General features: G+C 45.2%; 3 protein-coding genes across 3 annotated transcripts; 2 read left to right on the forward strand and 1 right to left on the reverse strand.

The window, feature by feature from the left end:
* Nucleotides 1-392: 392 nt before the first annotated feature.
* Nucleotides 393-1,071, forward strand: DFL_009795 (uncharacterized protein; the record flags this gene model as incomplete). The annotated part of the gene is made up of 3 exons (XM_067639734.1): nucleotides 393-804; nucleotides 887-898; nucleotides 962-1,071. The coding sequence occupies 3 exons, from the start codon at nucleotides 393-395 to the stop codon at nucleotides 1,069-1,071; spliced, it is 534 nt and encodes a 177-aa protein (XP_067487493.1).
* Nucleotides 1,072-5,049: 3,978 nt separating this feature from the next.
* DFL_009796 (uncharacterized protein) lies at nucleotides 5,050-6,777 on the forward strand (the record flags this gene model as incomplete). The annotated part of the gene is made up of 1 exon (XM_067639735.1): nucleotides 5,050-6,777. One exon carries the CDS (start codon nucleotides 5,050-5,052, stop codon nucleotides 6,775-6,777), a length of 1,728 nt encoding a protein of 575 aa, XP_067487494.1.
* A 6,335-nt stretch (nucleotides 6,778-13,112) lies between these two features.
* DFL_009797 (uncharacterized protein) lies at nucleotides 13,113-14,675 on the reverse strand (the record flags this gene model as incomplete). The annotated part of the gene is made up of 3 exons (XM_067639736.1): nucleotides 13,113-13,841; nucleotides 14,217-14,590; nucleotides 14,654-14,675. 3 exons carry the CDS (start codon nucleotides 14,673-14,675, stop codon nucleotides 13,113-13,115), a joined length of 1,125 nt encoding a protein of 374 aa, XP_067487495.1.
* Between the last annotated feature and the right edge of the window lie 271 nt (nucleotides 14,676-14,946).

Genomic DNA, 14,946 nt, shown 5'->3' on the forward strand with positions numbered 1-14,946 from the left:
TCATTCTGTGCACAGGCAGACAAGTACAATATACTAGACTTTTCATCCCATCTTCTTTACTTCTTCTCCCTGATCTTATTACACAGTTTCTTTTTCCTTCTTCCTCCATCCGGTCTCCAGGATATAACACCTGCTTCTTCCCTCTGCTGGTCGTCTTGATCATTCATTCTTATATAAAGATCACGACTCCCCCACGTCATTCCCATCTGGCTTTAGTATATCCACCCATACATACACATACACATACACATACGCATACAAACCAAAGGGTTCTTCAAGCTTCTATCCTTCTATATATCAACACTCACACAACCTTCTACTCAATATTCATAACAAACTACTACACTGGTCCGACAATCAGTCATAGCTTCTTTCTATCAAACACATCCACAATGTCCGTTCCGATCTCCATAGTTCGCTCGAACTCGAGCACAAAGTCTCAACAGCTGGCCGAACTCCTTCACTTCCCAGCTTCTCCAAACTACTCCTGTGAGCGTCATGCCTGCGCTTTCCCATCGTGGCCCGACAGACCGACCCTCAACTCTCCAGACCTGTCTGCTCACTCCGAAGACAGCGGGTTCTTCTCGGATCTCGACTTGGCTGGTCACAGCGTTGGCATGCAGCGTGTACGATCCAACCAGCGACCGTCGAACTACCTAGAGTTGGAGTTCGAAGAAGACGATGAAGATGATTCTTCCGACAACTCTTGCGCCGTCTCCCTTAGCTCGACACCTGAGACTCAGAGGAAGCCTCCAAAGAGGTGTGACTCCAAGAGCATCATTGCCAACGAGCTCCGAAGGGAACGTATTGCCTCGAACAGATGCAAGAAAAACGTTCGATTCGAACACAAATAAACACCTGAATTGATCTTGATGTTTAATCAAAGCAAACCGAATTGGTGAGTCAGAAAAGTCTTAGATTTAAACACTGGACAACATTATACTAATAATAAACCATATAGATGCGATTACAAACACTCCTAAATCCCTCATCGCCACAAAGCAAAAGAACCCTACCGATCGTATCAATTTCGCCTCCAACCCAAACTTTATCCACATTCGCTACCTTTGACGAATGCTACGAATATTTGCCTTTCCCAAAGAACAACTGTACAGTATTACGCGTGGTGGTGCCTCACAGTCTTGCGACATTTAGCGGGTTTTCATTCTATCGTTTTCTTCAACCTTCGAGCATCTATTTTTTCACTTCAGCATCATAACGAATCTTCTTTCTTTGATACCACCGTCCGTTTTTTCTGGAAAGGATCGAACACAAAGGCTGGACCCCACGCATAATACCCCCCGCTGCAACTGCTTTCTCGGAGTTTCTCTTTTTTGATATAATTCTTAATCTCATGTATTACTACAACCTTCTTTGTCACCGTTTCTAGGGATGCATCATCTTTTTTCAAGGGCGTTTCATAGAAGACGGGGTTCATTTCCATACACACACTTCATGTACAAACTTTTAACACTTTTTTGGTTTGAGATTTTAACCCGTCATAGCCTGCCTGTATACCCCATATCATTCTGGAGTTCCTTTTCTTCATCTTTCTTTCTTCATCAGATACCCCTTTAGGGAAACCTCTATGATTTTAATAAGTAAAAAAAAATTACATTTAAAACCCCTTCAAACCAAAAACTTGCAGAGTCCGTAGCCTTTCCGTAGAATGAAATGGAACTTGTGTCCATAGGCTAATACTTGAAACCAGAGCGGCTTTTTACTCTCGCCTTTCCGACTTGCGCTGCGATCTTCTATACCCATCTCGCGAGATGTTCCGAACCCAGCCATTCGTCGGAATGTATGCATATAACCTCTAGCCACCATTTCGACGTCGATACGCAGTACTTAACTCTGCACACGTACCTTCAATATCTATACCTCAACATCATCCAAATATATGTACATCGAACATTCTACACCCACAACAAAACTAAAATTCTACAAAAAATTGTTTGTTTCTTGTTTCCGATGTATGTACATCACCTTTGCGATGGCGCTAAGCATTTCGGTGCTATAGAACATATGCAATGCATGTATGATCCTTATGCATGGAACCTGTTTCCCACTTCCCATTTTCCATATACCGGTACGGCCTTCCACGGCTGTCCCCATACTGCATGATAACGTATTAAGAAACAGCAACTTTGGGAAAGAGTAAATAAGGCATCCAGTCAGATTCGTAGGTTATATGTCCATTCGACCAATGGGTGAGAGCTGGCCAATTGGTTTTCAAAGATATGGACGCTTTAGGGCGCTCCGCTGTACTCCACTGCGAGTAGGCTACGTAGCCTACTGGTTACCAAGTAATGTATAGGTGGAAAGGGAGGGTTCAGATCTGTGAGCTGGGTTTTTATGCGGGTAAATCGGGAGGGTGATGGAAGGAGCCCCCGCATTGGCTTCTATGCAAGTGAATTGGAAAGTTGAGCTGAAAACTGCTTAGCCTGGCAAGAAGCTTCTTGTGTGTTAGTCAACTTTTTGAATCGAGCTGTCAGCCTGCGGCGGGAGATGGTCATAGAAGCGGTGCGGTGGTGGTGACGATGGTGATCCTAGAAGCGGGGCGCTTCTTATTGTTTGCTGTCCCACATATGTACATGAACAATGCCCACTTAACGAGCTTCACATTTTCACGATACAAGTCTGATTCGATGGGGGTGAATTAAACAATACGCTTTCTGTGGCAAAGAAACTCGAAATTTGTCCTTCGTATTGCCTTTTTTTCTCTCGACCTCGTATTTGATTATAAAAGAAGTCTTCTATAACACCATCTTTTGCGATTTATCATCCGTGATTGATGGTTACTTCGCTACTCACGATACCTCTCGAAGTTTCGCCGCAAACACGATGTTGACAGCGCATGACATGGGTTTATCCGGTCCGCCCCTCCCTCCCTTCATCGGCCTCGTATTCGGATACTGCCTCTCTTTAATTCTATGTTATTCTACGCCGCCCTCCTCAGCGCCGGATAAATCGTTTACTTGTGGCTACGCTTACTACTTTTCTTTTCTTTTCACATGAGATTTCCCTACCGGCTGTTTCCTCCTAGGATTAGGATTCATTATTAGATTTTATAAGGATGGGGAACCGGAAAGATATAAAAAAAATAGTTTTTGATGTTTTATGCCCTGTGTTACCACACAGGATTATGTGCATGGTACTTGTGATTATTATATTTAGATGACCACCATAATCTTTCGTGCCTAATCATGCCCTATAAACATCCCATCCAATATTTCGCAATCCGAGATGTGTTTCAAATGGGCTGGGTTCGTTTTAAACTTCGTAAGATGACTGCAATATATTACGGAATTATAGAAGCTCAAGTCGGAGCCACCCATCTTCGCAATTGCGTACATTACATGTGCATATCTTAGTAGGTTAGAGGCGAGGAAAATAGCTACCGGTTCCCAGGGCAGGGGGAGCACCCAGTATTGCACGGTTCATCTCCTATCATCACCATGAGCATCGCCTTGATATTTTTTGATCAACGACATGCAAGCACCGAAGAGAGGCGGTATGATATCGATATGCGCGACGGATGTAACGAATTCCTCTCTGTTTCTTACCCTTTCTTACCCTTTGTCAACTGTATTTGTCTTATGTCTCTCGCCTCCTCACTTCGGAATGCATAGGAAGGAGGGTTTAACGTTAGAGAATGTGAGTATTATTGATCATATGATAGACGTGAGTGGCTAGGCAGGTCTCCTGGCCTCGAGGAAATGGGCTGTCTGTGACACATATCTTTCAAAGATAGAGAGTGTGTAGGCGAGGGCCTGAAAGAAGAATATTGAAGAGTGAAGGGGGAACGGAACTGAGACCAGGCGGCCAGCCCGGACCTGCCTGAGAAGAGGAGGTTAGAAAAGCGAAAGAGGGGTAGCTTAGGAGTGTGTTGTCGGTGTGGTGTTGGCGCTTTTGGTGAGCTGGTCGGAACTCGTCTGCTTTCCCCGCTGTCTTAGCCCACAGGCTCGTGGTTACCTTGTCAGAGGGTGAAGGGCTCTGTGATAGTGATAGCTCTAGTTCTCTTTCTGGATCCTTGATAGGTGAATCGAATGAACTCGTCCGGATTTTTTGCATTTTCGTAGCTCCTCCCGGTTGTCGGGAGGAAGAAATCGAGAAACATTGACATGTGAGAGAGAGCTCGACGCTCGACGGTTACATGGAGTTAGTCAGCTTCCTTGAACCTAGACCGTAGTCCTAAACCTGGATACTTGCTACTACGTACATGTAGAGCATTGTAAGCGACAGTCTTTGGCAGGAAAACCATTGCACAGCGCCTGCGATTGCTTCCCTATGATATCTTGGGTCGCATGTGCTGCTATTTTGCTGAGTCAAAGGGCAGCTGAAATTGAACACTTTGTGTACTTGTATCCAATGGGCAAAACGAGGCTGTGAAAGCTAGCGGAGAGGCTCAAGCTGGGTTTATTGGAACTAATTGGCCGGCCCAGGCCTCACCGGTGTAAGGCACAATTGAAGACTCATTTTAATACAACGAATGGCACTGGGAACAGGCGCGAGATTGCATTCATTCTTCGGGGCCCTAACATTGGCAGCGATTGGTATCGATGGAAGTTCCTTGCTTCGCTGTTTCGTATGCATTATTTGCGGCTCAGCGAGTCATTCTCATCAACTGCCCTGTTTTGTGCAGTGAATCCGGTGGAAACCTTTGTGATGTGACGTGCCTGACAGGTGTTGCCTGGCTGCCAGATGCTGTCCTTTGAAGCCTTCTAGCTGCTCGGGGACAGTACTTTGGGAGTACTTTGTGCATCTCGGGGACTACTCGGTGGCGGTTGATATCAATTGGTGAAGCTGAGGAGAAGGATCCGGATTTGATATCAGGCTGAGTCAGCGTTGTGCGAAGTCCAGAGAGCCTTCTGGTGATGATGTGTTGGCGTGTTGTGATAGTCACACTTCAACGTCGGCACAACACATTGGCCAATGTCGGCCAGTGATCCTCACAGTCGCACCAATTGTCGTCGTTCTGTCACGGCTTCATCATCTTTCTTTCTATCACCCCGGCCATTGTCAGCCTGACAAATCCTATCGATGGTAATGGCTCTGTCCAGATACATCTGCGGTCGCTGCTTTCTTCGCCGAAGTCCTAGGAATCCTGGGAATACGAATCATCATCGCTTCGACGTCAACAGCTCCGCCTCAGCCTTCGCCGTTTCCCGTGGTTTCTCCTCACTCAGTAGTCCAGGGCCTCCCGGGAGTACCTGTCAGAGCCGCAGCCAATCCCGCAGTTCAAACCGCTGTCAGCTTAATCGCAACGTTACATCGCCCCGTGCGACTGCTACTTCGTCATCTTCTTTCTATTCCACCCAATCCTCACAATCAGTATCGTCGTCTAGGTCTTCGGGTCCGCCGCAATCCCGGACCCCGTCCTTCGATCGTGAGGTCGCACAACTTGCCGCTTTACCTCTCCACCCACTCATACTTTCAGATCTCGTACGTTTCGGCAAACCCCCACTCTCGCCGGACCTCTTATTGGCATCTGCCTCATTCACGCTCCGAGTACTCCCAATCCGTATCGCCCGACGTATCCTATCTCTCCGTAACCTCCCTTATATCGTCGTCTCAAACCCCCACATATCGCAAATCTACAATAATTACCTCCACTCCCTGCGTCTGCTTCTCTCCTTCCCGAAAGAAAACTTTCCGAACAATCTAAAAGAAGAAGCCCGTTTCAATGACGTGCTTTCAGAGATTGTAGACACACATCGTAATACGATACCCAGTTTAGCAAGAGGATTTTCAGAATGTAAACGCTACGTCGCACCGGACGTCACCACAGACTTCCTTGAAGAGCATTTGCGTGCTCGCATTGGCACTCGTCTGCTGGCAGAACAACATTTAGCTCTCCATGATGCCTCCTTGACATCTGATGGTCACACATTGCCCGGTGTCCAAGCCACTGACCCTAAAGCCTCTCTATCGACTTATATCGGCACGATAGACACGCACCTTAACCCTACGTCAATTGTCAAATATTGCGCAGACTTTGTAGGAGACATTTGTGATATGAAATACGGCCTTCGTCCCACTGTTATAGTCGACGGCATGACCGATGCAAAGTTTGCATATGTGCCGAGTCATCTAGAATACATTCTTACAGAACTTTTAAAAAATGCATTCAGAGCGACGATAGAAAAAGGAAACGTGGATAAACCGATCATAGTCACTATCGCGAGTGCAGGGATGGAGAAATATGATGATGATGATGACGATGATGAAAGCGACAGTGATAGCGATGACGAAGGCAGATCATCCCCGATCAAGATGCTGGAGAATGGGGATTCTCCAGGAATGCAGCAAGATGATTGGTTTAGTGTCGCCCGGCCTGGAACAGAAGTACAGGGTGACGGATTGAAAAGCGATATCTTGGGAATATATGGAAACTCAGGGACTGGTGATAGCAGCGGTGTAGACACCATGAGGGCTGAGGCGGCCAGGGCGGTAACCATTCGAATCAGAGACCGCGGGGGTGGGATTGCGCCGGAGCATTTACCATTGATATTTAAATACAGCTTCACCACTTTTAATAATTCAACGACAGTCGGAGGGAACGGTGGGTATGGGAGTAACGATGCAGGTGGGTTGGATGTCATCAGCACCGCGATGAATGAAGTGGAGTCGAGCACAATCGCAGGGCTAGGTTTTGGAATGGGGTTGAGTAGGAGCTACGCACAGTTCTTTGGAGGTGATTTAAAGGTGGAGAGCTTATTCGGGTGGGGCACAGATGTATATCTAGGATTGAGGGGGTTGGACGTTGACAGGTAATGTATCATGGTGAGGAATCGACTTGTGTTGTTATGGCGTTAATGGTGTTATATTTTTTGGGTGTGTGTAACCTCGGCGCTTCCTTCTGGCATTGACATCTATACGCTCCTACATACCTCAAGTTCAAAAACTCATGTAAAATATGGGGGGGAATGGAGGGAGTTATCATAACATGTACCTCAAGCTACCTGTTCTATAAGAAGCGTAGAATAAATCAAAAATAAATTATTCAAATTGTATTATTTCACACATCTTAGAAACTATCTCACATCTTGCAATTGAAAAAGAAGGTTTTATCCCGAAGCCACGCCGAAGTCCTCCAATAAGCCTAGGTGCCTATGTACTTAATATGGCGGAGCTACAAACGAACTAATGACCTATACCGATATCATTTTAAAAGGCCACCGGTGTACAGGCGCACATTCCAACAAGGCGGCTTGGGAAGGTTGCCGTTGTGATCTGAAGAAGTCATATTCTCGGTATTAGCCACCCTGGGGCCGGCCATAGTCAGTTCTACTGAAGTTTGGGGTGCTTTTAGTAATTGAATTGCTATGGATACTTGGCCTTTAGACTGGCCATCATAATACGACATATCGAACGAAATCGCTCTCGATGTCGTTTCTAATTGCAACCACGTAGATCGGTGATGTAAACTCACATGACACATATGCATAGGAGCCACAGAATACTCTTCTAAGCATAAATGGTGTGAAAAGAATTTGAGATCGCGATATCGGTGGAACCGGAATGCAGATATGTGATCCCCATGAAGAGCTCAGGCGCTCCCTTTCTAGGGTAAGAGGATCGATCGACGGGCCTGAACCAATTCCCAACCTAACTAATTCAAGCACGTATCCCAGCTGCGAGGATCGAGAAAATGTGAATGACATGTGCATATGGTTTCGTGTTTTTTGGTTGTTGACGTGGAGCCGGGTACCGGATACACCTTCCTACTTTGTGCGTTATGGCCGGTAAAATGACACATATGAACCCGTGTTTCGATGTGTTCGCACGGTAACCGTTATTGACACGGTGATCTTTATCGTGATTGATTTTTGGTTTTTGATTTTTAATTTCTGATTTTGATTTTTTGACTATTATGGATTACCAGCCACGCGCACTAAGTAACCGAAGGATGGCGGGAACGGGATTAGGATCTTACATTTTAGTATGATTTTACGCGGAACTGGTTATCTTAAGGCTGTAAATAATTGTTAAGTGAATCATAATTACTTAATATATTATGTATTAGGTTAGCCACTAAGTAATTAATTTGCCCAAATCGAGACAGTAATCGTGAACGCAAGAGTGCTACAGATTGCCCGTTTTCAACTCGTGGTAGAGAAGTTCCTCGCGGGTCCACTCTTCATGAATAGCTACAGCGTTGGTGCACCAGTACTGGTGTGTGAATTGATCCTAGGCTATTTCTTATGATCATTCTTACGAGGACCGTAGTTTGTTATCTAAATGGTCAATCTTAAGAGTTTAGAATTCCATAGAACGATACCAATTAGCACCTTTATGCAGGCCCATGGAAGCTTTCCGGAAATATTTGAATAAAATCCTGCCTGAACTTATGTATTTCAAAGTTGGCGCTGTAATCTTTGAGGGCAGCGGGGGATGGCAGTCCCTTGGGTACACTACGTGCGCAGGCCCGGGTACGAGACCGACCTAGGACCCCTTCCCAGAAGATTTCCCAGGAAGAAGAAATCCAAAGGCATCCCCGGAGCTCGGAAGTCATGTCTAATGGTTAAAGCTCAGGAGCTTGCAGAAGTGTTAATACAAATTGAAATACATCCTCTGAAAACCAACACCTACCCCATATGCTGTTGATAGCCTCGGTCTGATGCAGAAATATACCAGTAATTTCGTAGACGCAACGGACGATATGGCAAACATAGCCAGAATTAGCGGATATTAGTATTAGTAGGATCAGTATACTAACATCTAAATTCATAGAGCCCAATTCTCGACCTCGAACTAAATACCTACGAACTGCAATCCCACCCGAACTAATGGTCCTTAAACCCAGATGCGGCATCCTGCCGTAACCGTTATGGAAATGCATATATATATATATATTCTGCTATATGCCGTAATTAGCTGTTAAGTCCAAAATTTGACTCATCGCCAGACTCCTCAACTTGTGAAAAGTCCAAAACATAACAAGCTTCTGTAAATGTATAACTATGAAATAGCGACTGGACAAGATGCTATATACCATACCCCCTGTCTAGATATCCAATTATTCTAGAGTTGGGTCTTTGGAGAGAGAAGGGATAATATGAGCTAGGAAATATATATATTTGTTATCTGTACATGTATGACTGTCCAACCATATGAGCAAAGAGCCAAGGCCGAGATGGCCTCGCCGATTTAGCCTTTACAAAGTGGTTCTACAGGCTGGGCCCTTCAAACGATAATTTACAAGAATCGAGTTCCGGGGCGCGCCGTGAAAATTTATAGCTACGCAAGCGTGAGATGGCATTTATTTAAATTTGGCCTTATATGGTCTCGTACCCAGACCTCATACAATTTTACGGGAACCTAGAAATGAATAGGGCTAGGGTTGCCTGGTTTACGAGAACAAAGCTAGCTAAACTATAGTGCCACAAAGGGACTTTAAGAAGGCTCCAAGGCTGGGGCGCTAGTGAGGAATGATCGTCGGCGGCGGGGCTTAGATTGTGATATAAACGTGAAGTACGCATATACATTAATTACTAAGGATACGAGCCTCAAAATCGATTAGGACAGGTTGGTCTCGTACCCAGTTCTGAACTTTATGGACTTTGTGTTGTAAAACTGTATTATTAAATTAAACTTATCCGTCAAATCGGTTTTGTGATCTATACATCAAGTGCACACTATTTTGCTCGGGTTCGTAACTCAGCCTTCACAAAATATATATTGTATAGCCTGGTCTAGATCTCGTATGCCAGCCTCCGCGAAGAAATGACAATGTGTAGACTAGTTCCAGGATACAAAATAATGCTGTTTCTTGAATATTTCATGCCTGAAAACCCATTTGCGGACGGCTGATTAAGTAGCTAGTAGTCAGGCTATGTATATATAATATCCGGGCTCCATATGGTAGTACGTCTATTGCCTCGCCATAAGATGGATTCATCAATCTTGAGTTGCAGATAGATCGTTTAATATTATAATATGCACATCCCATCATGATAGGTTCGGCACCGTACGCTAAGATATAATCTTCACAAAACTATAAAACCCGATCAAAAGGACCGAATATGCGAATCTAAATCATGATCTTGTCATGTTTTCCCATGTGAGAATCCAACATATCCAACGCATCACCAAATACTGATGATTAATGTATAACGGTGACGAAGGCATCACATTTTTGACAGCACTGGAGTAATTTAATAAGGTTTGTAGGTTGTAAATATACTGAGATGGAAGACACTCAAACTTAAATAACACCGACAGGTCGTATCACATCTATGCTTTCTCGTATTTTAGAGGAGACTAAAGAAAGAGCATGACTTCGCCATTCCTTCACTCCCGGGGCGTCGGGTGCACTTTGAACGTTTGCCCGGACCCCCTGAGCACCATGTACCGTGACGCAAACTTCTGATCGTGTTGTCTACGGAATAGCTTGGAATTAATATTTTTGAATTTTTGAATTATCGTTAACACCCTCAGATCGAAATCATCCAAAATAACTCATAGTCCCCTTTATCCCTGCTGGCGCCTCCAGCCTTTTTGCCTCCTACTATTGATTCTCGTTCCTGGTTAACCTCAAGTTAGGTCATGGAAACCGTTTTGGCTGTTTCGAAATTTTTTCGTGCACACCATCTTTAATAAACCCAGATCTGTCCTCCCAGTGATCATAAGAAGCAAACGAAACAAAATCAAGCCACTGGAGTACAGCCTATTCCAAAAATGGCCAAAAATTTCTCATATTTTCGTCCTGGGAAAAACCTTCCTGGCTTCCGAGCTAGGGCCTCCGTAGATGTTTACGAAAAGATAAGCCAAAAGTGGGTATCTATAATTGTGGCACGGACTATTCTAAGCGCTTTACAATGATCATTGTTCGCACAACTTGTTTCTATTTCTTCACATAGCCCTTCTTTATCCGTTTGTGCCCCCTGCAGCGGCAGAACGGAAAACCATGTGGCAGACCTCATGATCACTTCTTCAGTGGCGGGTATCGGTTTCATGACCATTCTTACCCATGGACGGCTATCGATCACCACGGAATATTTGTTTTCCTGGCGCCAGGGGCATGATTACCTATTTTTGCCAAACCAGTTTTGGAGAACTTCTAGAAATGTTCTCTGTTTGCTTTGACGGCTTGCAGCGTGCCGTCTCATAGATGTTTGCCACAGCTCAATTTTCGTCGAGTTGATGGATGGACGGAAAGGTGGGGCTCCCTTTTTGAGAGAGAGAGAGTGTGGAATAACGGAATGCCTTGGAGTACAATGCAGGCTCACCCATCGTGCAAGCACAAACATACATGTACATACGTTCACGTTGTGAGATGAGACGAGAGAATAAGAAAAAGGAAAATCCGAAACGAGGCTTCGAGGCAGCTGGCTCAGTGCGTTTTGTGTAACAACGACCTTTTGTTCGAGGAATGAATGGGTCATCGGGGATGTTCCGGAGGGGAGATGGGAATCTGAAATGCATATGGTAATCCGCGGTGGATCCATGGAACAAGACCAGGCTAAGTAGAATCGAGACACCCCATTCACAACATTTTCCAAATGGAGCTTATAAAAATACAACAAGTATGACTATTGGCCCAACGAAGACAATTCAACGGAAAAAGGCAATCTCGTAGATATGGTTGCTCACAATACTTGGAATGAGGAACAGGACTAGTATGTGCAGTATGTAGTCTGCGTTATAGATATACATATGTCTTATAGAGCCATGGGTTCCTTTTGCCATACGGGACCTCTGTAAATTTTACTGTTAAATTACGAAGTAGTATCAGGCTGATAGTATTCAGATTCCGAAGTCAAAACGATCTATAACTAGTATACTGATAAAGGAAGAAAGGATAAAGCGAATTTTTTTGGTATTTTATTTGGTTGTAGATGATTAAACAAAGTAGAGATTTCAGAAAGGCCATAGTGAAGATAACCATGCCGGCAAGGCTACCATCCAACATGTCTCTGGTGAATTCGAAGGAAAGAACAACGAAGGACATGAAGCTGCAAACAACGGAAAGGGAAGGAATTTGAAAGGAAAAAACAAAGTGGGTATATTAAACGTTACTACTCTTGATTGTAAAAGAAAACTTTTGAGAAGAAACAAGGTATTAAAGGCAGTAATGACCCGTTAACTTTTATCCTGCCTGCATCATCCCGATGATGGATTTGGCCCTTTTGTCACTGAAATCCCCTTTTCAAACTTCTCCCAGTCAAGTGTCGCCACATGCCAGTTGTAAAAACAGTACAAGAAAGAGATCTAAACGGCCAACAAAAGGAACAGAGGGGAGATGAGGAAACAAGGAAACAAAACTAGAGGTCGAAAATAAGAGGCACCCTTTTGACAGCCGAACGAAACGCAATGCAGTGCATAAAGACGCTGGAGGTCAGAAATTTGTGAATCCCAATGCATGTATAGAAGCCAAGCGATGAGACCATCACGATGGGGTAAATACGCAAAAAGGACAAAATATCAAGCATTAAAGAGGAGGTTGCTGGCTATGTGGGACCGATGAGCGAAGATGGCGACATGTATGTATAACGAACTTTTGGGTTCGAAAGCAAGTATGGTGAAGAGATTTGAAAGCAAATACGAGACGGCCAGTGCAAAATGTAATAAGATGCTCCAATGCAATGGTCGAAAAAGAAAATGAGATGGGAAATCATCCGGCATTAAAGGTATAAAATATCCGCACGACAGGAAAGTGCCAGCCTCGATTCGAAAGAAGAAACAGCAGATGAAGACAGAGCATGATAACATAAAGATGAACGAAATCAGACATTACAAGGGTACAGCCATAAGCCAATCGGTATCCTGAAGTGAAAGAAACGGACAAAAAAGCACAACCTGCAAAGATAATAAAAGCAAACTGACAAGCAAATGGATATCACATCTTTTGTAAATGTCAAACAAAAATGACGCAAAAAAGACGAAGGATGAAAGAACAAATCTATAATGGTATGATGGAGAAACGAAAAGATAGAAATAAAAGTAAAAGAACGCCGTCGCTAAAGAACAAGATTCAAAAGCAGCCAATCATGCATAAATAGTAAGAAAGACCACCAAACCCTATTCTCTGAGGCAAATGTAATGAGATGTGAATTGAACGAAGGTTACGAAATGAAACCTCGCTTAGGACTGCGAAGGGGCTCCGTTTAAGCATGTGGCCTTCGGAGGATTTCTTCGCAGTTTGCATCGAACCGGGTGCTCCACAGCTTCATACCCGTCATCAACTTCTCCGTGCGTTCGAGTTCTCGCTCCTTGCCGAACATGGCATCAACAAATTCCTTTCCGGATTGTTTTCCCATGGTTACTCCAGGAGAGCCCTTTCGAATCGCGCTAGCCTCGCTTCCCTGAACCGGCTGGGCGGCTCTCCACATGTACTCCTCGCAATGCTTGAGGAGGCGCTTCATGCGATCCCACAAGCGGTCACCGGACTCGAGGAATTCATTGACGAGGACAAGATTCTCCCTTCTCTTAATGCGATTGTTCTCCACGACTTCCCTAGCACGCTTGCTCTTGCCGCTCAACTGAATGAGAAGCAACCACAGCTCACCGGCTTGTTCGGTGACCTGGGAGTTTGTTCCGTGTCGAAAGACAGTCCAGTCGTAAATCCACTTGCCTAGAGAGTTAGCGTCGAAGACGGACCCGAGAAGCATGATTGGTCGTTCTTGTTGATCCCAATTCTTGGTTGAGTACCCTTGAGGGATTCCATGGGCGGCAGCGGCGTCTCTGGATGGAGGGGTATGATTTCGGATGTCTTCGGCACTTGGTGGCGGGGAGTGCGGGTGGTCACTTCCGGGTCCAGGAGTACGAGTTTTGGAGTTACGAGACCTTGTGCGTTCACGTGGAGGGGGGTGCATAGAAGGGGATGATGGAGCAGTCTGTTGGTACGAAGCATACAAGCGATCATGATTAGTATCCAGCTCTTCATAGTCGTAATACGCTTCGTCAGTAAAATGTTGCTCCACGTTGAACTTGAACTCTACGTTGGGAGAGTCAGGCTCAAACGCTGGCCGTGGAGAAGGTTTAGAAGATACAGGTTTGATATTAGAAGGGGGAAAACGAGAAGGATTTTGGTTTTCATCGACAAAAGAAATATTAGGATAAAGATATGGAGAAGATGAAGATGAAACATCATCTTCATCGTCACCACCATAGGCAGAATCGATATGAGAATAAGATCGTTGCAGGCTCTGTGCCTGGCTTTTAAAGGGAGAAGAACGAACTCGAGGAGATGCACGAGGGCGGGAACTGACATAATCGTAATCCGATGGAAGAGGCGAGGCGTAACCTGCAGGGGCTGTTGGAATAGGGCCCTGCGGGCCCATCGTGTAAAAGTAGTCTCCTCCAGGAGATGGAGCTGCTGGCCCAAAGGAAGATGGACGTGGAGACGGAGTGCTGTAATTATATGGCGAGAAACTTCCAGCAGGCGTAGCAGACCCTCTGCTTGGCTGAGGAGTGGCTGGGAAGGAAGAGACGCCTTCTCGTCCAGGCAACTGATCACTTCGACGTCTGTGCTGACTAGATCTCGACCTTCCGCTACTTGCATAAGGGGACTGAGGTTGAGGGGTAGGAGCGGGAGTGTGAGAGTAGTCAGGCCCCCAGAAATTGTGCATACCAGCTCCAGCACCTAAAGGTGGTGAGTTTAGAGGAGTTGTAGTATAATTATAAGGATAGCCGTGAGACGGCATACCGTATGTAGAACTGCCAAACATGGCTTGAGTAGATGGAGGGGCTTGGGGATGAGGAGTCGCAGAAGCCGACTTGGGATGAGGAGTCTTCGAGGCAGGCGGAGGCCTCAGAGGAATTTGTGATTCCGGGGAAGTTGTCTTAGGCCGGACGGTAGATGGTCTACGACCAGGGATTTGAGAAAAGGCCTGAATTTTGACTGATTTCTACCGTATCACAACCTATAAAATGTTTTCCTTGAGGGTAAAACCCGTCTGCGCTGACGCCGTTGCGTGCGCGAGACCTTTGTCAATTGAC

The sequence above is a fragment of the Arthrobotrys flagrans genome (assembly GCF_004000055.1).
Source record: "Arthrobotrys flagrans strain CBS H-5679 chromosome Unknown unitig_1, whole genome shotgun sequence".
NCBI classification, from domain to species: Eukaryota; Fungi; Ascomycota; class Orbiliomycetes; order Orbiliales; family Orbiliaceae; genus Arthrobotrys; species Arthrobotrys flagrans.